The 26,080-nt window shown below is 41.5% G+C and overlaps 1 protein-coding gene across 1 annotated transcript; it reads left to right on the top strand.

Annotated features, from left to right (window-relative positions):
* The first annotated feature begins 2,017 nt into the window (after positions 1-2,017).
* med13b (mediator complex subunit 13b) lies at positions 2,018-25,258 on the top strand. The gene is made up of 30 exons (XM_056756748.1): positions 2,018-2,758; positions 4,042-4,276; positions 5,448-5,616; positions 9,268-9,413; positions 11,285-11,482; positions 11,562-11,756; positions 13,833-13,992; positions 14,110-14,217; positions 14,320-15,009; positions 15,404-15,620; positions 15,707-15,734; positions 16,396-16,517; positions 16,874-16,955; positions 17,248-17,456; positions 17,545-17,744; positions 18,361-19,265; positions 19,606-19,773; positions 19,863-20,086; positions 20,222-20,411; positions 20,519-21,011; positions 21,151-21,361; positions 21,443-21,634; positions 21,928-22,151; positions 22,231-22,373; positions 22,455-22,613; positions 22,748-22,894; positions 23,001-23,149; positions 23,277-23,441; positions 23,595-23,695; positions 23,815-25,258. Exons 1-30 carry the CDS (start codon positions 2,690-2,692, stop codon positions 23,945-23,947), a joined length of 6,432 nt encoding a protein of 2,143 aa, XP_056612726.1. The 5' UTR covers positions 2,018-2,689; the 3' UTR covers positions 23,948-25,258.
* The last annotated feature ends 822 nt before the right edge of the window (positions 25,259-26,080 follow it).

The raw sequence follows: 26,080 nt of genomic DNA, 5'->3' as shown, positions 1-26,080 counted from the left end.
AGGTGTTAACTAGACAAATATGTATATTCATGACTACAAAATAAAATTTTAAATGTTGCATATATCTGCGCACCCGTTTATGGTTTAAAATGTTTATTAAAGTCTAATCAGCTTCTGATTATACACCACATGTACACCAGATGGCGCGCTTGTTCAACCTAAACGTGAGTTCTAGGTTTCCATTTGCTCATTTTGAGACTCTCCAAGTAAAAATACAGATGATTACAAAAATCATACTATTACTATTTTGACACAATCACGTTTTGGAAAATGGCACAATATTTACAGATAATACAACAAGTAAGCTATTCAGTAAATTTATTTTCACTGTAGATACAATGTAGTCTTGCTGATCAATCTGAAAAGATTGTTTAGCATGTCATACACAGCAGGGGAACAACTTTTGATAAGAGGTGTGAAAATTCACTGTAATGATGATTCACATTCTAATCTTACAATTAAATATAGAAACAACATTTCTTCGCTTTAATACTTTACTAGGAACATTTGACAATTAAAATTTGGGCTTTTTTCATTATTATTTTTATTTCAAAATTTCCAGCATGTCACCCATGAGGTTATTAATTGCCAATGACAAATGTATACAAAACAACTATTTACTTTGTGTCACCGCAAGACTTTCACTCTTTCCCTGACATGACTTATTTTTGCATGTAGCATTTACATTACTTAGACATTTATTAATTTGTGAGACATTTAATCCATTTTAAGAGAAGCAGCATAAAATATATCTCATCATGTGTCCAACAGAACAAAAAAATACAATATTTTTTTTCCTTCTATGGTAGTGGATGATGTTCCAGAAAATTGCTACCATTCTTCCAAATATCTTTCTCTGTGTTCGTTGGAAGAAAGAAATGTATACAGGTTTACAACAACCTGAGGCTGAGTAAAGATGACAGATTTTCATTTTTGGATGAACTATCCCTTTAAAAATGAAGCAGCCTAATGAAATTATGACTTTTAAATTATGCTTTATTATTAATGAAATCATCATTAAACGTTTCTCCCTGGCTAGAACTTTTTTTATTTTTTGCCAACAGCATGTTGAACACAACTCTTAGTGAGTTGTGTTCAACAAGCTATTTGCAAACTTTTCATATATTTACATATTAAACATTTGAAGGCTGATAAGAAGCAGGTATGAGTGGTGTGTATTAGTATATAAAGTGAGTACAGAATGATGAAATCGCAGAGCTTTCATCGGCAATTTCACAACTGAAATAAAAAATATTTAGATAAGGCAAAAAAATCTTATCATATCATTCAGAAAACTAGGTAAAGGAATTTACAATGGATGCATTTGTCCGATATTTATCAGTGTTGTTTAATGTTTATAATAATGTTATTTACATTTAGGCATCTGGCAGACGCTTTCATTCAAAGCGACTTACATTGCATTGTATTATAAAATGATCTGTCACCAATATTATCATAATTTAGTTGGAATGGGACCATTTGCTTTAATATTGGAAATCCAATCGAATTTACCATTAGACCACATACAATAATAGTGTCTACTACACAGCTGTTCATTAATGTTTGGTCTAATATATTCATCTCTTTTAGTAAAAGTTATAAAGTGGCATCATACCAACAGCTGTCTGTAACAGATATGCTGAAAATACATAATTATGACAAGATAGTAAGGTTATAGATATATATATTTAAATGTATTCATTTACCAACATTGTGTCTAAATATTCTGATATTATATTCACATAATATGTTGTAAAATATCAGATAATATATAGCCTTGTGGTAAAGGAATCACTGGCAAAATAAATGTATTACTCATTAAATATGTGACTACAGTAAATTCAGTAGTATGTGTAGTAGCTTACTGTGACGAAGCGTTCAGACATCTGGAAAAAGTTGACAGCTCCACAGGAGAGTCGACTCCTTTGGAGCTTAATGGATTCCAGCATCGACTCGTTTTCCTCCATCGAGTCACAGCGCTACCAATCGGAGGCGAGTAGAGTAGAGTAGACTGGAGTAGAGTGTAGTACAGAGTTGTGTCCCTGTGGCCGCCATTAAAGGATGCGACCAATGTATTCAAACAAACCAGTGAGACACAGCTGAGCACCGCACAGCCTTTTCTCTTTTGATTTCACTTCGTATCCACAGCCTTCTCCTTTTAATCGTCACAATCTCAACGTTCGTCTTTGATGTCATTCCGACGAAGACCGGGAAACGAGCGAGACTGAATTTTTATGAAATTTAAACCCGAACTCTCCTGGCTTGAACTGTTTGTTGCTGCCTCGCTTAGCCAGTCAGTTAGCCAGCTAGTCGCTAACTTCAGTTAGCCCGATGCTAAGCTAAGCTAAAGGGGGAGGGCTGCGTTTACCTCTCTACCCCCTCTGGCTGCTGTAATTACATATTCTTTGATGTATCGGCTCCGAAGGAGGAAAATATCTCACCGCGGATCATGGTAAATGCGCGGCGTTGTTCGTGCGGGAAGTTTTTAGCGGATTTTTTAACGCATTCCTGGTGAGTGAGTAACCTTTAGCGGAGCGACACCAGAGCTAAGCTAATTAACTTAGCTCGCTGGACGCGAACTCGTCCTGCTGCCGATTGTGTCTGCGAGAGACGGACCCGGTCCGAACCCCATCGCGTTTATTTGTTCCTGGGATCTGAAAGAGAGGATGGCTCGCTGGACCGCGCTTTGATGATGAGTTCTTGTTTTGTACCCAACGGGGCGAGCTTGGAGGACTGCCACTCCAACCTCTTCTGTCTGGTAAGAGATGAGCTGAACGTATAGGAGGGCCAGAAGCCATTTTTAGCCGGCCAGTCAGTCAACAAGAGGCCTGTTGATCTAAATTCCAGTCAAACAAATCTTCTGCTCTGTTTATTATGTAGACAAACGAGACGTCTGGATGTGTATTTGCTTTGTACTGAAGTTGGCGTCCGATATATGTTTATTGTTATATTTGGATCGTATCGGAGTGTCAGCTAACGTTGGTAAACACTTGCTGAACTAACTGGCTTGAACAAGCTGCAAGTTGTTGGCAAGAAGTTACTAACTTCGAATACAAAAACAACCGAAGGGACAGTGTGAGGTAGAGGGATATTATACAACATTGACGTATATTTTACTCATGTGTCATGCACTTGTCAACTAACGTCCTGTATGCTTTCGCTTTTAAACGCTGACTTCTCTTTTCTCAAATATATCTAACTTAATATTTAGACTGCAACGATGTGAAACGATTCGACCAAGACGTGTAAAAATGAGCATTAAGCTCTGTTTATAGTGATATTGTTTCGTGTTTTTTTTAATAAACTAGCGTGTTTGGCTCAGTATTAGTAAAGTTGGCTGGAGATGTGCAAGTTCCGTCTGCAGTGGCAACTTTGCATTTGTAATCTGCGCAGTAACCCGCTAATATGCGCCTCATTTTCCTATACACACACTTAAATTTATTCCTGTAATTCATGGCATTGGAGGGACCTGTCGACACCGAACCATGTTTTTAACCTTCTGATACAGATCTCCAAACGTGGAGCTGTTGGGAAGGTTTAATGCAAGAAAAAACGCAGCTCAATGAACTAAATTGGATGTGTGTCCCAGAGGAATAACAGATATTTTGAAAGACGTATGACAGACACATAGAAAATGTCATGGCAGCTTTGATTTGAAAGAGTTTGCCTTGTTTTTATTTGAAAGGCAGGAGCAGATGGTACTAATAAAAAAGATGTATGAAAATGTTTTGTTTGTTTGGCATGTCGGTTGTTTCTCTGTTATAATGAATTTTGATTATATGTTGATTAATGTTGCATTCATTATAATGCGCATGGCTAGATGGCATCTAAATGCATTAGTCACATGCCAACAAAATTACAGAATCAACCACTTCAGTCGTTTTGGCACTGTTTGTGCACATGCAGGTCTATTAACCGCCATGCCGTAAGTCACTCTTTTTTAGTACATCTCAATGTTGTGGAATCCACACTATACCTCATTGCTGCAACAGAGCCACATGGTGGTTTTTTCTAACACGATCTCTCATTCTTTGCCTTCAGGCTGACCTCACGGGGATCAAATGGAAGTGCTTTGTATGGCAGGGCCCCACCTCGTCCCCAATCCTCTTCCCAGTGACAGAAGAGGACCCCATCCTGTGCAGCTTCAGTCGCTGCCTGAAGGCGGATGTGCTGAGCGTGTGGCGGCGGCACCAGACCCCGGGTCGCCGGGAGCTCTGGATCTTTTGGTGGGGAGACGACCCCAACTTCGCTGAGCTCGTCCACCGTGACCTCTCATGTACGTCTGCTTCCTTGACACACGACTTTAGAACCATGACTTATGCATCCCGAACAACCTGGCACTGATTTATTAAAATTCCCGGTTTGTATTTAGATGTCATTAAATTGGCAGGGATGATGTGTGGCTCAACTAAATTTCTAAAGGCAAAATCAGTGGTTAGACTGGAGGTGTTTCCAGACATGACTCATAGACTGGTTATTTGATTGGAGTCACTAAGGTTTGCAAACAACATTAATGCAATTACGTCAAAGTGGAACTATTGAAGGATGTTAGTATGTTTCCGTAGTATTTGCATATGAGGAATGATCAGGCAGACTTTGGATAGCATCATACAAAACTTCAAGCTTCAATTGATATTATCATAACCAATTAAACCCTCTTTAGTCTAGAGGTAAGCTGTTCCTAGAAGGATGGCAGTTATCCGGTCAGTCGGCTTTTCCTACACCTACTGTTGTTTAGCTGACCAACAGAGAATTTGTTAGAAAGTTTTGACAAGCATGTTTCACCGGCGTGTGTCCTCGTTTTTACTACATTGTTAATTTATGATATTTGTGACCAATAAAAATATTGACTTGGCAAGTAAAATAATTTAAACAACTCGCCCAGCTGGCCCTGCAGACAAAATCCTTACTGGTACAGAATAAAACAATAAGCAAAACTCCTTGGAATTACTTTTGTAAGATGTGAATTGGCTGAGGTCATAAGAATATAACACATCTGTTTTTCATCCACTGTTTATTGGCATAACAGCTCAATATGTGCTGGTCAGTGAAGAAATAAGCGGGGTTAATTTCCTTGTTCTAAGACACATTTTTTCTCTTATAAAATCTTTTTCTCCTTTCCAACAACAAACACCTTTGCAATGTCCAAGCCAGAGTCATGGGCAGTTCCCAAAGCATTCCTAATTCAATTTGTTGGGGGAAAATTCAGATGTCCTATGACAGTGGGAAAGAGTTCTCCTCCCTGTTCTTTTATTTAGAATTTCCACTTTTAAGCTCATTGAAATGTCTGTGGTCACCCAAAGTTTATTTCTGTGTTTACAGTCTACATTATATGAATATATTAGCTTGTATTACAAATAATATTAAGGCACTTATGTGGGCTAGCAGCAGTTGAGAGCACATTTCTGTGTACATTTTAACAAAGTTCTGTTCTATGTACTGCACAGGTGACGAGGATGGCGCATGGGAGACCGGCCTGACCTACGAGTGCCGAACGCTGCTCTTCAAAGCCATCCATAACCTGTTGGAGCGCTGCCTCATGAATCGATCCTTCGTTCGTATCGGCAAGTGGTTTGTCAAGCCATATGAAAAAGATGAGAAGCCTATCAACAAAAGGTAAAAACAACAAAATAAATGCTTTCACCCTAATCACCTGATTGGACAATTTGTGAAGATGTTGCAAAAGGCTGATACATCTTTGACTGTTCATTCTTTAATAAAGGGATTGTTCACCCAAAAATCAAAAGGTATGCATTATTTGCACTCAACCTCGTGTCGTTCCAAACCTGTATGAACTTATGCTTAAATCGCTCTAATGCAGTCTCTTGTGGCATATTAATTATATTAATAAATTCGGTTTGCAGACCAGGGATTGAAACTGTTGCTGTTGTTGGCTTGCGCGATGTTTACGTTACACCAAAGGTGTGTTTTCATGTCCGGTGATGTGGATTCATGCAGTAAGCTGCCGCATTTACTGCGTGATCCTCATTGTTTATCGCAGCAGATGAATGACATCAGGCTGTTGGCATCCTTGCACAGAGAAAAGCCCCTGCTCTGGACGCTAAATATTCAAACGGGCACCCTCCCGGGGTATTCTGTTTGTTTGCGTGAGAGCCGCACCAGATCGCGCCATCCTCCCACTGTAGCTTATCCTAAGTGCCCGTCTTGAGAGAAACGTTGTGATATTGCAGGGAGGGGCAGTAGATGCGGCCCTTCTAATTGTCTGCCTCATTTGAATAGATGTCATTGGTTCCCTCAGGGCAGAAGTGCGGCGGTGTGTCTGTGGGTGGGTGGATGGATATGGCTTCCTACTGTGGGAGCGCTCCAGCTTCGGTTAAGGATGCATTTGCTGGGAAACATTGCTTTTTTCTTCTGTCTAGGCTTTAATAAAGAGCTTACTCTCTCACAAAACACTGACATTGCGGTTTTGCAGTAGGTAGGTCAACAGGAACCACCATTTCGCTTTCACTTGTTAAGCTCTGCCTGAACTTGAGTAGATATCAGACATTTGTACTAATAAGCATTAACGAGTCGAGGCTCTTCAGCATTTGTTTTGTTTTTGTAACAAGGCAGGTTCGGTCACTTAGAACACTGAATATATAAGGTTTTGCTCATGCTTTGAAGTGCCATCTGTGTGTGAGAGGTTGTAGTGGTTTGCTGGTGGCATTCCTTAATGAAACTCCAAACAGAGCTCCAACAGACGTATGAGGAATGCGGTCTCCCCCCTCTCTCGCTCGTGCTCTGCACCGTGCAGAGCTGGCACCGTACACCCTGGTGTTACCAGGGGCCATCACTTGATCCCTCCAGTGAGCGTGCACACATCTGCTGGCATAAATGCCGGAAATTCTGGGTCTCCGTGCCAGTGTTGGGCTTCATGATGGGCTAGTGTTCAAGCATGCAGAGAGAGAGAATTCACTGGGAAAGATCTAGAAAGTCAGGTTCAGTTATGTTTTTAAATGCGTGAATGGGATCAGTTTGGTGTGTAGCATAAAAAAGTGCAAGATTAGGGTTTTGGTAAAAGATCATATTTTCAGTGGCAACAACATAAACAAACTTTAATGGCATGAACTTAACTTCCGGTAGACATGCGCAAAGAATCAATAACTACAGAGTCATTACAGAGTAGACTATTTTATTAAAATGAATGTAAACTATTAATTAATTCAATTTAATTTATTGAATTATACTATTACTAATAAACAAACACTGACTGGAAGTTTACACTATTTTTCATTTAAAGTAATAGTTCAATAAAAATTCAAATACTCCATGCTGCACAATAATGACAAAACAAAAAACAGATTTGTGATAACTTACCAAATTTATAAACATTTTAAAACTGAAATACTGTAAGTACATTGCATAAGTATTCATGCCTTTTTCTGGGACACCTTATATTTAGCTCAGAAGCATTAGTTTTGCTTGTTGATGTTTCTACACTTCGAGTGGAGTTAACATGCGGCAAATTCAATTGAATAAGTTTGGTTTGGAGCGGCATATACCTCTCAATAAAAAGTGCAACAGCTGAAAATGCATATCAAAGTAAAAAACCAAGACATGAGGTCAAAAGAAATGTTGAAAAAAAACAAATCTGCTGTATTTGTGGTTCACATAAGCATGTAGCCTCCATTACTCCTAATGAAAGAGGTTTGGAACCACAAGATCTCTAACTTGAGCTGACCACCTGTTCAAACTGATCTATCGATGGAGAAGTGTCTTGGTTAAAGCGGTGACAAAGAAGCTGATGATTAGTTTGGTTAAGCTCCATGAGCATATACGGAGATGGGAGGAACTTACAGAAGGACAAACATCAATGAAACACCAATCTGGGCTTTACGGCCGAGTGGCCAGACTCAAACCTTTGCTCAGTGAAGACAAATGAAACTTCAAATATGCAAAAACGTAGCTTTCAACGAATCTTTCAAACTGTCAGAAACAAACTGATGAATCTCAGTTTCATGCATCATGTCTACAGAAAACCAGGCGCTGCTCAACACCTGTACAATACAGTCTCAACAGTAAAGTGTGGTGGAAACATGATGTGGGGGTGTTTTTCAGCGGCAGGGACTGAAGCATTTGTCAGAGTAGAAGAAATACTCAACGGCACAAAATACAGAGATAATGATCATGAAGAACCTAGCCCAGAACATACAGAACCTCGGATGGGGCAGGAGGTTCATTCTCCAACATGACAATGATCCTAAGCACACAGCTAAAACAATGCAAGAGTGGCTTATGGACAACTCGGTCGATATCCTTGAGTGGCACAGCTAGTGCTTGGGCTTGAAACCCAAATGAACATCTCTGTATAAACCTGAAAATGTCTGTCTACTGATGATCTCCATCCAACCTGACAGAGTTTGAGAGGATCTGAGGAGAAGAATGGCAGAAAATTGCCAAATGCAGATATGTAAAGCTCACACAAGTCACATCATACCCAAAAAGAGAACACTTGGCATTTTGTGTACGTGTGTTCACAACTTGCTGTGCTTGTTCACTACTCACTGGATGGGATAAATACAGAAGTTGCATTTCGGGTATGGGTCACCATATCTGACGAATATGTCACTTTCATTAGCTCCGAAATTAGCAATGATATACTCTCAAAGTGTAATTATATCTTTTTTTAACATGTGTGACATGTCCATATGTTTTCAAATGTGTTTTAACATCAATGATTTCCTGGTGGAAAACTACACTACCCTAAATCCTAAAGAGAGAGATCCACCTATTAGAGTTGCTGTTAACAGGCCAAAATACTTGTTTTCCAATGTTATTTGTTGTAGTAGAAAATAAAATAAAAAATACTAGCAAAACCATACAAATTCTACACTTACTGTTGTTTTCTGTACTATGTTTATTGCTGAGCCTCTGCATGTGTGGTTACACTATAACAGCTGTTTACTCTACCCTGCGGCTCACTCACACGCTCACAGGTGTTAGCTTGTTATCTTAAAGAACTGGTGCTAAAAAAAACTTGCAGTGTTAAACTTTCATTATGAAGGCAAGGATTTAACAAATACTTCAAACACCTCAAAAGCCCCAAAGCTTGTTACAAGTAATGCTGTAGTATTTCCCATCCCTCTTTACAGTTCTCCCGGTTAAGTGTTTCTGTGTCCGTAATACCGGCTCTCACTGTAATCACAACATGAAGACCTCAGCTGTCAACACATTGTTCTCAGGGACCTCCAGAATGTTTGCCACTTTCTCTCAGGATGTAGTTCCAAATCTCTCAAGTAATTCACCCTTTGTCTCTCTTTCCTGCAGTGAACACCTGTCATGCTCCTTCGTGTTCTTCGTTCATGGAGACAGTAATGTGTGCACCAGCGTGGAGATCAACCAGCACCAGCCTGTCTACCTGTTGAGTGAGGAGCACCTAACGCTGGCCCAGCAGAGCAACAATTCAGTGCAAGGTAGAAGCTTGTGGAAATTTTACGGTGTTGTGCCTAAACTTAAAAAACGACAAGCTTGCCTTTATTCTTTTGTGGTTTGTAGTTGACTTGCAGTCAGAATGGTAGCCAACACGTTTTCCTCTGCTCAAGGGTGCAGTAATGGAAGGCCTGCATCATGTTAACACCTCAGAGACGCTGTGTCTCTTGTGGCAGATATTATCTCAGTGTAGTCCCACCGTGGCCCTGATGAGGTGTTTTCCAAAGTCGCTGCTTTTCAAGCTTTCTTCTCAGTTACATCACCACTGTTCTCCCGGGTGCTAAATTCACAAGCTTGTGATTTACATTTATGCTTGGAACAGTATTTTTCTATCCTGAACAGGATGTTTGAACAGGTTGTCCTTAACCTCTTTCCCTGAAGTACATCTGATCCATATCAGTCCTAAATCCATTTTTGAAGAAATATTTGGGGTTTAAAGTTAACCAAGGGATACTTCACCCAAAAAAAATCTGTCATATACTTTAAGGTTGTTCCAAATCTGTATGAATTACTTTGTTCAGCTGGACACAGAGAAAGATATTTGGAAGAATGCTTGTGAGCAAACATGACAATATTTTATTTTGTGTTCAACAGAACAAAGAAATGTATGATGCAATTTTGCCTACTATGGTAGTCAATGGGGTTTGCTTACAAGCATTCTTCCAAATATCTTTCTCTGTGTTCATCAGAACAAAGAAATTTATACAGATTTGGAACAACTCGGATGGCCAGCAAATGATGACAGAATATTTATGTTTGGGTGAAGTATCCCTTTAAGATATCTTTGCAGCATCTGTAAATGTTCAGAATAATAAATGAGAACATTCCATGGACAGTTGATTTGGTAGAACTGGTTAAGGGACTTTTAAAATAACAAGATTATATTTGTGATATTGAAACAATAATACCAGTAATTTTGCAGATCTTGCAAATGTCCCATAAATATGCATATTTGTCAGTAACGTATGAGTTCTGAGTAAAGGATGCATTAAATTATGGAGGCTAACATCAGTGTTGAAAGCAAACAAGGTGTATAAAAAATTGGCTGAAAGTTTGTTAAACCTAAGTATATTTATGATATGGCATATGCTGCATTTAAACTGTGGTGTGCTTTGTGGATAATCCTTTTCTCTTTATTTTCAGGTAATATTTTTTAAGAGCCCAGTCTGCCTTATCTTACTCTAATTTGTGTCTAATTCGGTCACTCATTGACTATTTTAGATTCCAGTTCTCACTCTAATAGCTGGAGATTGACTTTGGCAGAGCTCATTCACGGGGCTGTTCTCAGTTGTCTGGCTAGAGTTTGTATTAGTCTCTCTGAGGGCAGACTAATTCTTTCTTACGGTTATATACTGTACATCTGTAAATGCAATGGAGCTCGCTGCCAAGTGCAACTCAGTCTTATTCCAATTACAATAAACTCCTTCATATTTTATTGTCTTGTGTACTGGTGCCAAGAATTCTTTTGAGTTGTGCTTGACTGATGATGTAGCCAGAAATAAAAGTTTTTTTATCTGCTGATTATGATCATCTATTAACCCTCATTTTATTTATTTTGTTGTAAATCCTTTTTGGTTTATTACCCACCTGTGGAGACGTGCCATATGTTCGTTTGCCTTCTGTACTGTAAAGCATTGTTTTCTCTCTTTTCAGTTTTGCTTTTCTTTTTTCAGAACTAGCATAAGCTAACCTTAATGACACGGCTCTTGGCTTTCAGTTTTTTGCCTTACTTTGTGGCCCAGTGCTTTGTTCTCACATTACCTCAAGGTGAACAAGGAGACTTGATCAGGAAGTATCGCTCATCACATTACACTCACCAATGTCACACACTAACCTTTGTTCTGTTTTCCCACAGTGATTCTCTCTCCATATGGCTTGAGCGGATCTCTGACAGGCCAGTCTTTCAAGATGTCAGACCCACCAACCCAGAAGTTAATTGAAGAATGGAAGCAGTTCTATCCCATAGGCCCCAACGCCAAGGAGGTCACGGATGATAAGATGGATGACCTTGATTGGGAGGACGATTCTTTGGCTGCTGTCGAGGTTGTTGTTGGTAAGACTGAAAGAGAGCTGTTTTATCATTGTTGTGAAACGGTCTGACTTGAGTGTAACCGTTCATGTTTGTGATGCAGCTGGAGTGAGGATGGTGTACCCTGCCAGCCTGGTGCTGGTGGCTCAGTCTGACATCCCGGTTGTGGCTTCAGTGAACTCCTCCAACTCTTCAGGCTCTTACTCCGGAGGTCAGCACAGTCATGTGGTCCACGGAGACACTGCTATCTCTTCAGTTACCCTGACTCCTCCCACCTCACCTGAGGAGGCACAAGCAGGTACCACCACCACCTCTTCCTTTGAGGACAGGAGGAAACGTGGATAGTCCACCCAAAAATGAAGGATCTTTTATCATCATTTATGCATGTCATTCTAAATCTGTGAAGAACCTTTGTAACTAAACAAAATTGGACCCCATTAGGGTTGTTCATTTCAGGAAACTTTCCATGGGAACTTCATCTGGGGAAGTTTGGAAATATTCCAAGTTTGAAATTTCCAGGAATTTAAAAAATCTTAATATTTTGTTGTGGTAAACATATTTCAGACGTAATAATATTTTACAATTAATGCAAATGAATAAACATAGGCTAGATGAATAAATACTCCTCAATCAGCATGCTTGCTAATATTCAATACTGGTCAAAAGTTTGAAAACATAACAATTTTAAGTGATCATCAGTCTAGCCTGCATTTTATTGTTTCAAAATACAAATAATAACAAATGCTTTTCATTATTAAAAGAAAAAATGCACACACATTATAAGAAATATTAGGCAGCACAAAATTTATGAAATCAGCATCATGCGTCACTGAAGACTGGAGTAATGGGTATGGAAAATTCCCCTTTGCATCAAAGAAATGCATATTTTAAATGATTAAAACAGAAAACTATTCTGTTTTACAATATTACTGTTTTGTTCTGTATTTTTGATCAAATAAAAGCAGGCTTGATGAATAAGAGATTTCTTTCAAAATCATTTAGAACAATAATGTATCTCCAAACTTCTGACCATTAGCCTAATGTACTTCTGTATGATGACAGAAAACTGACTGGCGCAAAATAGAAGAAAGAACATCACGGCTTGTGTTAGCTAGCCTCATAAATTGTCAATGAATTTGTGCTAAGTTACATTTAACATATCTGATTTATTGGCTAGCTACTGAATAAACACATATGGCATTTGCTAGTTAAACTTTAATACCATAGATAAAATATATTTAACCAAGTAATATCTAAACTTATTTGAATGGATGAAATCTTCAAACTCAAAAGTAGAACTGTGGCTTCAATATTCCTGTCATAAGTCAGAGTCTGGGAGATGGGGATTTCCCACCCAGGTGACTGACTATGCGTTCAGACTGCCGCCGTCGAGAGCGTCAAAAATCGCTCTGGCCTCCCTGCCAACAACACTGTAGTAAGATTCGTGGACGCTTTGGCGCACTGACCAAAGTTTACAGGGCTGCGTTCTCTGTAATCCTCTCAAGCGGTGGACTTCTACGTTTCTGATTGGTTGCCACCGAACTGCGTCATAGTTCATTACCATAAAGTTGACCTGATTTCAACTCCTTGACACCCTCAACAGCCAAGACGCACCGCTGCTCGCTGCCGGCTTACATTGAAAATTTATAACTTCCGGCCACTTTGGCCACGGTCTCTACGTCGGTGGTCTGAACGCACAGTTAGTTTTTTGGTCAGTTTTTATTATCTCACCTAATTATCTGCTTAGTCAGTGTATTTGTTTTTAGAATGGTATAATTTGCACAATAGCTTAAAGCACATGGTTATAAACATCAATTAGTGTAATATATATGGACATATTTTGTTTACAGGATTCAAGAAATTATCTGTGTTATGTTATGAAAGAATGCACAGCGCACGAAGGGGCTGTGGTCTCAATAGCCCTGCAGTGTGCTGTGGGGATGTGATTGATAATTGTGGAGGGTAGAGATCAACTGGAATTGCATTAAATTTGGTTATTTTAACCAAGATTAATTTGCAATATTTTTATTCCACTACATTGAAGTTAAGGGTAACCTGCAATTTTTTTAATTCCCTGTTTATTCCCATTAATTCCCATGGAACGTTTCCAGACTTGGAATTTTGCAACCCAAGACCCCTTTGACTTCCATTGTATTGACACAAAACCACTGAGACATTCAACCAAACATTTACTTTTGTGTTTCACAAAAAAAAGAGTAAAATACAGGTTTAAATGACACAAGTGGCAATAAATGATGACAAGACATTTAGGTTTTGGTGAACTATCTCTTTAAAAGCACTTCCACTCTCAAAATGCTGTTGTGTGCCAGACCGAAGGCATTAGCCGTAATGTTTATTTTATTTCTCCCCGCAGTCCTGCAGCCTGCCCAGAAGTGGGTGAAATTCTCAGCGATGTCCGGCCCCTTTAGCGTGGACAGCAGCAGTCATCACGGAGGGAAGATCCCTCGTCGACTGGCCAGCCAAATGGTGGAGCGAGTCTGGCAAGAGTGCAATATCAACCAAGCCCAGAACAAGTATGAATAAAAATCTTGAGCTTGACTGATTTTCACAGCGTATGAGCTGTTTTTTGGAATATTTATTGAATGAGAATAGAATCCATTTCAAGTATTTGGTATGGTTTATTTTTACAGGAGGAAGTTCTCAACTATGTCCAATGCAGTATGTGAAGAGGAACCTGACAAAGCTTCTGTATGGGAATTCGTTGAGCCATCTCAAAGGACGCAGTGCAGTTGCTCAAGGTACATCACAGCACTCTTAAATCCACACGTGATGTAGTAAACCAAGTCTGTGAACGTATTTGAGCCGGATGGTTAACTTTGAAACTTTGCTTTTTGCTCCAGGCTTAAAAACCAGAGGCAGCGTGCATGTAGCACCCCAGGGCATCCTCCATCTGCCGGCCAACCTTCTCAGCCCACCACCAAACACAAGATGGTGGAGAAACTGGAAAAGGGGGACAAACAGCAGAAGAGACCCCAGACGCCCTTCCACCACCGCAGCTCGCTGTGTGAAGAGCTTAACCTTGAGCAGGGAGATAACGTTCACAGGTTGTGTCTACAGGGCCATGAGGAGAGCCGTTACCCCAACCTCCACCACTCAGACGTCACCTCCAGCAAGACCCCGATGCTGCACGGCTCCACAGACGAGATGGCCAGTTCCCCTCAGCCTCCGCCGCTCAGCCCCCATCCTTGCGAGCACGGGGACGAGGCGACAAGCGGCTTGAAATCTTCTCCTCTTCATCAACACTTCTACCCCCCTTCCTCTGAGCCTTGCCTGTTGCCCCAGAAACCTCCAGATGATTCTCAGCTAGACCCCCTGCGCCCGCCCTACATGCCTGTATGCCCAGAATCCCTAGAACCCACCGTGTATGTGGGCTCTGCCATCAACCCCAATCAGGACACGACGCATAATCCCTGGAAGTACTTTAAGGTGCCTGGTGGGAGGAACGCAGATTTTCGCACGCCTCATCTTCCTGTGGTCACACATTTTGAGGATGGTAACAGAGACCAGGATGGAGTGGTGTCCATTACAGAGTAAGTACATTTTGTGACAGACAAATTGTGTTGTAATTATACACATACATTGTTGGCCTAGACGATTTGAATTCTAACAGTTGTCATTTGGTAAGCAGAATAGCTTGCTATTCAAAACATGACCTTGCATATTTTTTAATTGAGGATTTTTATTAAAGCTTGACAAATAGGCCGCCCTTTAACATCGTAACTAAACGCTGTAAATGGCAAATTGTGCTCTTAGAGAGAACATTTCTTTGGCCTTTTTGAAAGTCGTTTTGCTTCTCTGGTTTGTTGACAAAACCAGATGAGTTACTGAAATGGTACTTGCTTTTCACTCTGCTGCTTGGTGGAATCTAGTGTACGTCTCACAAAAACTGTTATAAGAATATAACTGGATATATGACTTCCGCAGAACTATGTCCTCCTCCAAGAGACCTCTAAAGGTGGCAGAAGAACGAGTAAAGATGTACGAGCAGAAGAAGAATCAGCATCTCTTCGCAGCGGTGTGTGACGGAGACCCAGAGAGTGAATCTGATCCGTACGCTTTTGTAGAGGGAGACGACGAGTTCACCTTCAACGATAAAGAGAAAAAGCCTGGAGCCGAGAGGGAGGCGGGGAAGAGAAATAAGGTCAGGCAGTGATGCTCTTAGAACATTATGTATTGTACCTTGTTTCTTTGTTAATCATTGATATTATCAAATTTTGTCACTTTCAGAGGGATGATGGCAGTTTGTCGTCTGACGGTGAGCATAACTTTATATTTTTCTGATTTTGAAAGTTTTGAGTTGAGCTGGTTTTGCAAGGACAGAAAATATTTCTAGTGTTTTTTCATATATTATTATTATTAATTTGTCTTTTTGTGACAACTGTAAAAAAGAAGAGATGCACCGATATATCGGCCAATAATCTGTATCGGACGATAAAATAAATTTTGCACGCTATCAGCTATTCGAATTTGTCCTTTGTATATAGAAAACGTTAAGAACATCATCCGTTTGATGTAGTCATTATATGAATTAAAAACATCCAACAAGTTACAGAAATTTGAATAGTTGGCCGGCTATCTGTATCGGTGGAGAAATTAAGTATCGGTGCATCTGTAAAAAAACGTTACTTGGGTTTTGTTTATGATGTCATAGGTCAAAGAGCATAGAGCTAACAGGACAATTCTAATGTACCAGATGTAGAATGTCTTTTAAAATATTTATGCTACAAACCTGGATGAATAAGATATTTTTTTATTATAATTAAATAATTATTTATCTCATAATGCATATTTAAAAATTAAGAAATTCAGATGCATTTAAAGTCGTGTATGTGTATTATGCTAGAGATCATCAAAATGTAGGGAAATGTTTCTAGACGTCTTCAACAACCCTTTTCCTTTTGCTTGTTGGCAAACAGATGCACCAGGTTCGGCTGGCAGTAAACCACTTCCAACCACCAGTTTGATCCACGAGACAGACCTAGTGGTATCCATTAATGACCTGGACAACCTCTTCAACTCGGATGAGGATGACCTCACGGTTAGTACTCGTAACGCTGGATTTCCATATTTTAAAACACTGTTACACTGTGGAAAGCATTCAAACATTCCTAAATGTATAAAGTATAAAAGGTGTAGGTGTTATGCTACAAATTGGTCGAATTAACCGCATTCTCTAAGGTCGTAACAGTGATGAATCTGCTGGAAACAGTGGTGTACATCTCTGCGGTTAATTAAGAAAAACAGTAGTTGGTTCTTCTGACTTTGTTTCTGGATCTCCTGTCTCCCGCCTCATTAGAAAAACTCTTAGGTGGTCATAAAGTACTTTATTTGCTGAACTCGTGAAATAGTACAGCAATTAAAATAACCAGCCTGTTTCTGTCTTGCTCCTCATAGCCTGGATCCAAAAGAGCCGCTGCTGGAACAGAGAAGTTTGGTGGGAAAGAAGCTAAACCCGCGGCGCCAGACCCCCTGCCTTGTATGTGCCCTACATCACCACCCCCGCAAATTTTGTGTTATATATATGTGATCTATTCTAATAAGTGTTGTTATTGGAAATGTGTGAGCGTGAAACTTTACAATGTGTAGGTTCATTGTAATTCATAATGGAATGCTTAAGGCATTACCACTATTGATGACATGATTCCAAGAGCTACATGAGTTAACATGTTGCACAAGATTTTCTTAATGGCAATGCGAACATCTGTTACCTATTTTCTGTGTACGGTGCCAAAATCGTGTTCCTTCAGTGTGCTTGTTTGTTGATCTAGGCTCTGCAGACCTGCACCAGATGTTTCCAACCCCTCCATCACTGGAGCAGCACATCATGGGCTACTCTCCCATGAACATGAGCAGTAAAGAATACGGCAACATGGAGTCGGTAGCCGGGCTGTCTATGCTGGATGGGACGGCCATCGGCAGCAACTTCAAGATGGAGGTGGAGGAGGGTTTCTGTAGTCCCAAACCCTCAGAGATCAGGGTAGAGTTTATTTAACTGGTACAATTTCCCAGAAGTTTCTCTTTGAATTTGCATGGTGCATGACTCTTTTCCACTTGCTCATTCGCAGGACTACTCGTACGTGTTCAAGGCAGAGTCCTGCCAAGCTTTTATCGGCTGCTCCATGTATGCCCCGCTGAAGACTCTGCCCAGCCAGTGTCTGCTTCCCATCAAGCTTCCAGAGGAGTGTGTTTACCAGCCCAGCTGGACAGTCGGCAAACTGGAGATGATTCAGCCAATGGCAGCCATGACCTTCCTCAACAAGGACAGGTATGCCAGCCAAGAGTTCTTTTTTCCTTGTGTGGGATGATTCTTCCTCGCTGGTTTTAAGCCCGTTTCTCTAAATGCCTTATTTACTTTTGTACTTGGTTTGCAATGCATGAATACAAAGAAAGTGAATGCTACGCGATAACAAACAAATGACAAGCATTGATTAATTCAAGCTTTCGTTGTCTTGTCTAAAAGGCTTTTAAAAAGATTTATTTGGCTAATTTGGTATTGGATGGGACTGTATGTAGCAGGTGTTGGTAGATGTAAGTGGGTCAGGTTTTTAACATGCACAGAACATCCTCTGCTGTTTGTGGTCCAAGCAGCTGCCAGCCCAAAATAGATGTTCAATATTAATGATAGTGCAGACTTAATTGAGATAATGTCCACAACATTGATCCATCAGAATTGTTAACTGCATCTGTATTAATAGTTGAATAAGAGTTTTAGAAACAACTTTTTTAAGCAAATTTTTCTTTTACTAGCCATTCTGCACTTATTTATATATTATATACTTCTGTCCTATTTTTCTAATGCATTTGTTTGTTTTTTAAGCATGACGTACATATCCAAATACTTATTGGGTCGACCATATCTGACTGTTTCTCTTCTTCAACAGTAACATCCCTAGTGTGGGAAGCGCAGTTGAGCAGGACCAAAGCTGCACCCCTCATACACAAAACACCTTCATGTCCAACAGTGCCCCACCCAGCAACAGCGGCGCCAGCATCCTGCCCTCCCCTGCCACCCCTCGATTCTCTGCCCCAACACCACGGACGCCCCGGACCCCTCGTACCCCCAGAGGCCCCGCCAGCGTCCAGGGCTCACTTAAATACGAGAACTCCGACCTCTATTCGCCCGCCTCTACACCCTCCACCTGCAGACCCCTAAACTCTGTGGAACCCGCCACAGTGCCCTCCATCCCGGAAGCGCACAGCCTCTACGTCACTTTGATCCTCTCCGAGTCGGTCATGAACCTCTTCAAGGACTGTAACTTTGACAGCTGTTGCATTTGCGTCTGTAACATGAACATCCCAGGAGCCGACGTGGGCGTCAACATCAGCGACCCCAACATGGATTCGCAATACTCCAGCATGGAAGCCTGCTCCTGCGGCTTTAGCGCTGTTATGAACCGTCGCTATGGCAATGGTTCTGGGCTGTTCCTGGAGGACGAGCTGGACATCGTGGGGCGGGGTTCGGATGCCGGACGGGATGCGGAGAAGCACTTCGAGGCTGTGCGAGCGGCCTCGCTGCATAGAGGGGCGGCCCTTAAAGAGCAGGCTCCGGATGATCTCGTCCTTTTGCTGAAGGATCTGTGCACTAACCCTTTCAACCCCATCATCAGACCTGATCATCTTAGCACCAGCCACAAGCTCCCCATGCGTCTGGAGGAGAGGGACTATTATAGCGACTGCTACCTGGCTCTAGAGCACGGCAGGCAGTTCATGGACAACATGTCTGGAGGGAAGGTCGATGAGACTCTGGTCAAGAGCACTAGTTTACACCAGTGGGCAAAACGTGGCGGTAAGACTACTTCTCATGCTGACTTACGTTTAATGATTTAAGTATAAATTGTGGAACACAAAAGAGGATATTTTGAGAAATGTCTCTGTGGTTTTGTGTTGGTACAATGGACGTCAATTGGGACAAATGATGTTCGGTTACCAACTTTCTGAAAAATATCTTATTTTTAATTCTTCATAAGAAAGTCACACAGGTTTGAACTGACACAAGGGATAATAATTGATCGGTTTGCTACTTCCTATTAACCATCTGCATTTCACTGTTTTGCAGGGATAAATCTGTTTGACTAAACAAAGGTATCTCCACAACGTTTGTAACCATGTCAATCTTGTTCTTTCAGCTTTCGATATGAGCATGCTGTTCTCCCAAGATGTGCTCAGGATGCTGTTGTCACTGCAACCTGTATTACAAGATGCCATTCAGAAGAAGAGGTCTGTGCGTTCTTGGGGGGTCCAGGGCCCCCTCACCTGGCAGCAGTTCCACAAGATGGCTGGCAGGGGGTCTTATGGTAAGCATAATGAGACATACTTTGCATACTTTGTCATTATTTGCCTATGATTGTTTTTGCTGACTTTTTGAGTAATTCTCATGTCCCAGGCACGGACGAATCTCCAGAGCCTCTTCCCATCCCTACCTTGCTGGTGGGTTACGAGTATGATTTTGTGGTGATGTCGCCTTTCGCTCTGCCTTACTGGGAGAAGCTTCTGCTGGACCCGTACAGCTCCCACCGGGACATCGGATATATGGTGGTGTGTCCTGACAACGAGGCTTTGCTGAATGGAACCAGGACTTTCTTCAGAGACTTGACTGCTGTGTATGAGGTAAGGACACTATGATGAACTGGTTTCTCTCAACTCGCACTCGGTGTCGTTTGCTTACAACATGCTTGGCATGTATTTGTGCATACAAACAGAAATATGTAAAACATTGCTTGAGAGATATTTATTGTTTTGCAGTCCTGTCGACTCGGTAAGCACAGGCCCATCTCCAAGATATACGCCGATGGCATCATGACCGTGAACGATACTGCATCGAAACCTCTAACAGATCAGCCTCCCAACGACTGGCTCCCAAAAATCGTCAACAGCAGCAGCGAAGCCTTCACCAAGCTCAGACTCTACTCTCAAGTGTGCAGGAACGACTTGGGTACGTTTCGAGGAGTACGCAAATTTTTTGTACTCCGGTATCATGCGAACAAGTAAATGGATTGAAGTTTGCCATACGATTCTGTAATAACTTCTTCTTCTTTTTAGCTACACATCTGGCAGGCCAGTCTTTAGACAGCTCACTGCTAACTCAGCGAAACCCTAACAGCTCCTGCAACCCCAACACAGCTGCTCAGAACAGCGCGGCACCCTCCACCAACAGCACCCCACCCTCCACCAACAGCACCACCAACACAAACAACAGCACCACCAACACAAACAACAGCACCACCAACACAAACAACAGCACCACCAACACAAACAACAGTACCACCAACACAAACAACAGTACCACCAACACAAACAACAGTACCATCAACACAAACACCACCAACACAAACAACAGTACCACCACATCCACCTCCTCTTCGTGCTCTCAGGGCATCGGCATCTTGCCGTCTGTCAAACCCAATTCCATCCCACCCTTTGGGGCTCAGGGCTTGCAGTCTAGCCAGCAGAGCAGTGCTCAGAGCGCAGGGCCTCTGGGAGATGGAACATCAACCGCAGGCCAACCTCAGGTCCAGTCTGAGCCTGCTGAGAGGTACAGCAATTTTAACTTATTTTAACTAAATGTCATGTGAATATAAGCAACACATACAATAACACCTCATAAATTTGATCTATCGCTTACACATGATCTTAGTCCATTGAGCTATTTTCTTCCTCCGATTTGTTTACAGCACGATGGAACGAGAGAAGGTGGGTGTGCCGACTGATGGAGACTCCCATGCCGTCACCTACCCTCCTTCCATAGTGATCTACATAGTGAACCCCTTCAGTTACGAGGACACAGGAACCAGTTCCAGCATTTGGACCCTGGGGCTCCTCCGCTGTTATTTAGAAATGCTTCAGTGTCTCCCTCCTCACATCAGGAATGCCGTTTATGTGCAAGTAAGTCATTATTTTGGTAGTTTTCCGTGGGAAATTAAAGTTTTGCTTGGTTCTTAACATCATCCTTTTGTCTCGTACCAGATAATACCCAGCCAGTTCTTGCTGCAGCCGGTCTGGAGTGAGGAGCGCCACATCTACGCGCAACATCTGAAGTCTTTGGCTTTCTCAGTTTACACTCAGTGCAGACGCCGTCTGCCGACCTCTACTAATGTCAAAACGCTAACAGGCTTCGGCCCCGGCCTGGCCATTGACACTGCACTACAAAGACCAGAGGTATAGTGAGAGATTCATAACTAGGGATTCATTACGACATCATGGCATCTTGGAAACGTGGGAATCAATGTGAGAAGTTGTTGGACAGTCAAAAAAATTACTGCAAGGGACTGTTTTCTTTAAAGTCAAAAGTGAATACAACTTTCTGAAATACCTGATTCTGATTGGTCAATCGCTGCATAGATCTAAAAAAATGACTACAGGTCATTTTTTACATATTTAACTGTAGAATATTGTAGGATTTACCAGTTGTAATCAGGCATCCAAGTGACCTCTTGATTATCCATATTCAGAGACCAGAGTGTTTACATCTCTACGCGCCGCCGTTTGTTCTGGCTCCGGTGAAAGATAAGCAGACTGAGTTGGGCGAGACTTTCGGCGAGGCTGCGCAGAAATACAACGTGCTGTTTGTTGCCTACTGCTTGTCACATGACCAGCGATGGCTCTTGGCTTCATGCACCGACCAGTATGGAGAGCTGCTGGAAACTTGCATCATCAGCATTGACGTACCTAATAGGTAAGAACTTGAAATTGTTTTTGTGTTTGCTTAAGCTCAGACGTGCATGTGTAACTGCCATGTGTTTGTTTTCACACAGAGCTCGGAGGAAAAAGGGTTCTGCAAGACGACTGGGCCTTCAGAAACTTTGGGAGTGGTGTCTCGGGATTGTGCAGATGACCTCATTGCCGTGGCGTATTGTGATTGGCCGGCTTGGAAGGATAGGCCACGGGGAGTTACGTGGTAAGTTTGGGTTAGAGTTTTGTGATTTAACGATTTTGGGATCTTGCCTGTGGATCTAAATTCTGGTTTTGCCCCAATCAGATTGGAGTATTTTGGTGACTCGGCAGAACTTGCAGTCTCTCAGCAGACGACTGAAGGAAATGTGTAGGATGTGCGGTATCTCCGCCGCTGACAGTCCCAGCATCCTCAGTACCTGTCTAGTCGCCATGGAGCCCCAGGCTTCTTTTGTCATCATGCCAGGTAATTCATCGGGATTGATTTACGTTGCCTTCAAAAATACGTTTAGGTTGAGATGTCCAGTCAATAGACAGCAAGGAAGTTATGGAAGTTATGTTACCCAACAAGCAATTACAATCTTTTCTGTCTCTCTACAGACTCGGTGTCCACAGGCTCCGTGTTTGGTCGCAGCACAACCCTGAACATGCAGACGTCTCAGTTAAACACTCCTCAGGACACCTCCTGCACTCACATCCTGGTGTTCCCCACGTCTGCTGGCCTCCAGGCCTTCAATCCCAGCAATGGTCAGTCTTTCTCAAGACATCTCAAGCAGATCAATCTTCCCTCTATATTGACTGAAATGTGTAAAAGCTTCCAATAGATCACATAATCTCTCATTTTCGTTTTCAGATGTTCAGATGGACGGGCTCCTGGATGATCTGCTGTCAGACAACGACCTGGTTGATCCTGACCTCATCAACATAATGCGTAATTCACCCAGCACCTCCCCAGTGCATTCGCCAGGCTCACACTACCACCACGGAGGAGATGGAAGCAAGGTAAAATATCTGTCCTCTCGCAAACTATTGTTTGATATGATGTCGGTGTGCGGTGATGCTTTAACAAACAGCCATATTTTTTAAATGTTCAGTGATGAGAAACATTCACACTTTGTCCCATGCGCAGGGTCAGAGCACAGACAGGATGGAGTCTCACGATGAGTCTCCCAACATCCTGCAGCAGCCCTTGGCTCTGGGATACTTGGTCTCTACGGCTAAAGCGGGTCCACTGCCTGACTGGTTCTGGTCCTCCTGTCCGCAAGCAAAAAACCAATGTCCTTTGTTTCTGAAGGTGAGCTTTTAAGTAAACATCCTCTCAAGAATATGATGTCCCTCGAGAGATTACACTTCAGCTAGTATTGTGAATTGTGTTTTGGACGATAAAGCTAACGTGATCACTGCAGAGGTCGTATCTAATGAATGTTTCACTCTGTCTTCCTCTCAGGCTTCTCTGCACCTTAATGTTTCATCAGTGCAGTCAGACGAGCTGCTGCACAGTAAACACACTCACCCTTTGGACTCCAGTCATACCTCAGACGTGCTCAGGTATCAATCAGATCAATTTAAATCTTTTTTCAACTCCACACCTTGATCGTGTTAGCTGAACCGTATTTGATATTGAAAGATCTGCACGTCACAGCAACATCTGTCCATTGTTTTTACAGATTTGTGCTGGAGCAGTACAACGCCCTGTCATGGCTGACCTGTGACCCAGCAACTCAGGACCGGCGCTCTTGTCTGCCTGTGCACTTCGTTGTGCTCAACCAAATGTACAATTTCATTATGAACATGCTCTAACAAACAAGGGTTCTGCACAACCGCTGCCTGTTGGATTTTCACAACAGAGACCACATTACTGCACTGCCGCCACAGGGCTCCAAGCTGTGGACATGGCTGGACAACCAACCAATCGTACAGCGCACTTATGGCAACGCCAGGCTGCCCAGTTTATGCCAAGTGTCCATCTCACAAAAACTGGAGGACGAGGAACTAGTGCATCAGAATGAACTAATACGTCCCCGTTCAAAGCCTGAACGTGCAGTTCAGGTCGTATTTTATCCAGTTGAAATGCCTGCGTATATATTATTTATTGTAACTTTTTAAATGTGTAATTTCTTAAGCTTTTATATTATATAAATGCGGGAAGGCATGTATTACCTTCCCCAATGAAATGAAAATGGTTTGTCATGTATGTAATTGTCTTACTTACAGAACCGACAAGTGAATTTGCTGTAGGTTTGCTTTTAGAGGAATATTAAGAGAAATATTTTCTCCACGATTTTTACTGTCACAGTGTACAGATGAAGTATACATGAGATCATGTTCTTACCTTTGTGTGGTGGGGACTTTAAGGCTGTAGCTACAGAATTACTGTACAGCGATTTAATGTGTTCAAATAAGAGGACAAGAGGTACATTGTCGGAATATATATTTTATATCACAGATTTAGAGAATTGTGTGTATATATATATAAATGTGTACATACAATCGTGTGCCGCTATGGATGGTGCAGCCGATGTTTTAGGAATAAAGTGTGTAAAACTTGAAACCTGTTCTCGTCATGACACATCTTGCTTGATTTTGAGCAAATAACCGGTGGAAAAAATGAGCCACTATATTGCAGGAGGTTTCATCATATTCTCAAGGTGTGATAAGCCCTCGAGGGAGATGTTGCTGTGTATTTATTCTGCTCAAGTCTCTGTGAAATGACATGCTGCTCATCTCATCAGGCTTGTTCACGTAAGCTTCCGGCTTCTTTGCATATTTGATCATTTCTTTGACGGAGCTGAAGTTGGATAAACAACATTAGCACTTGAACTGTGCTGATAGCACTGTTATTGTTCATCGAGGTCCCTCCTGATATCTCTATAACTGACATTGCCCCTGGAGATTTGTCGTTTCTTTATCCTTCCATTGTTGTTTCTGTCATCAGCACACAGTCACTGCTGTTAGTTCACCTAACTTGGCAGCTCTCGTGGTTAAAATACCTCCGTCTTTATAACATTTTAATTATTTTGATTTGGCTATTTTTAATTAAGGAAGATGTTAAGTGCCTACATGCGTCTGTTTGTAAATGTATTTTCAAGCACTTAAGCTGGGTCCACCTCGGATGTGGGGTATTTCTCTCCTCAACCCGAAAGCACTTTTTAATGTTAATTCATAATTCGTTTTTTATGTTTTAATATAACTTGTTCATAAGTATTAATAATTTGTTGTGACTAAATGCTTTTGAAGTTACGTATTCAAGTCGTTATTTTTTGGTTCGAGGTGGGAAATATCTGAGAAAAAGTTCCCCAAAGAAAGGATCATGGTAACCATCGTTACCGGGAATAATAATTTGATATATTACCATTTGTATTATTACCACAGTGTAACTAAAGTTGTAATTATTAAGCTGTAGATTTGAATAACTATATATTTACAGTAATATTTGTCGGCTATGGTTACTATAGAGACATAATAGCAAATATAAATATGGTACATTTTCTTAAGGGAAGTTATAATGTCCAATTCAATGGTATAAACAATATACAAATGCAATGCATTTTAACCTCTTTCTACCCGTGTAACCAAATGCATGTTGCCAGCAGGTGGAGCTGTTGTGCTTTCATTAATGTCGTACCCAAAGCACGTATCCAACTCAGCCCCTTAAAGGCATTCCACGTTTTTATTTCTTATGTTTTTTAATGCATTTAAACTTACTTTTTGTTTATTTTTTACTCTCGTATCTTAACAACCACTTTTGGACGCAAAAACTGTCCTTTAAGATCTTTAAGTCCCGATTTCTTCAGTTGAGTGCACCATTTTCTAACGGACTTCTGACAATTGAGATGACCCGAGAGGACGCCTGATATCGACGCCATGTTGCTCACACATCCAGAACCGCGTGAACAGACCCGGGGGAAAATTACCTCCAGCTCTTCTCCATGC

This window comes from Triplophysa dalaica, chromosome 9, assembly GCF_015846415.1.
Source record: "Triplophysa dalaica isolate WHDGS20190420 chromosome 9, ASM1584641v1, whole genome shotgun sequence".
In the NCBI taxonomy this organism is placed as follows: Eukaryota; Metazoa; Chordata; class Actinopteri; order Cypriniformes; family Nemacheilidae; genus Triplophysa; species Triplophysa dalaica.
This window is presented reverse-complemented; position numbering and strand designations above follow the sequence as displayed.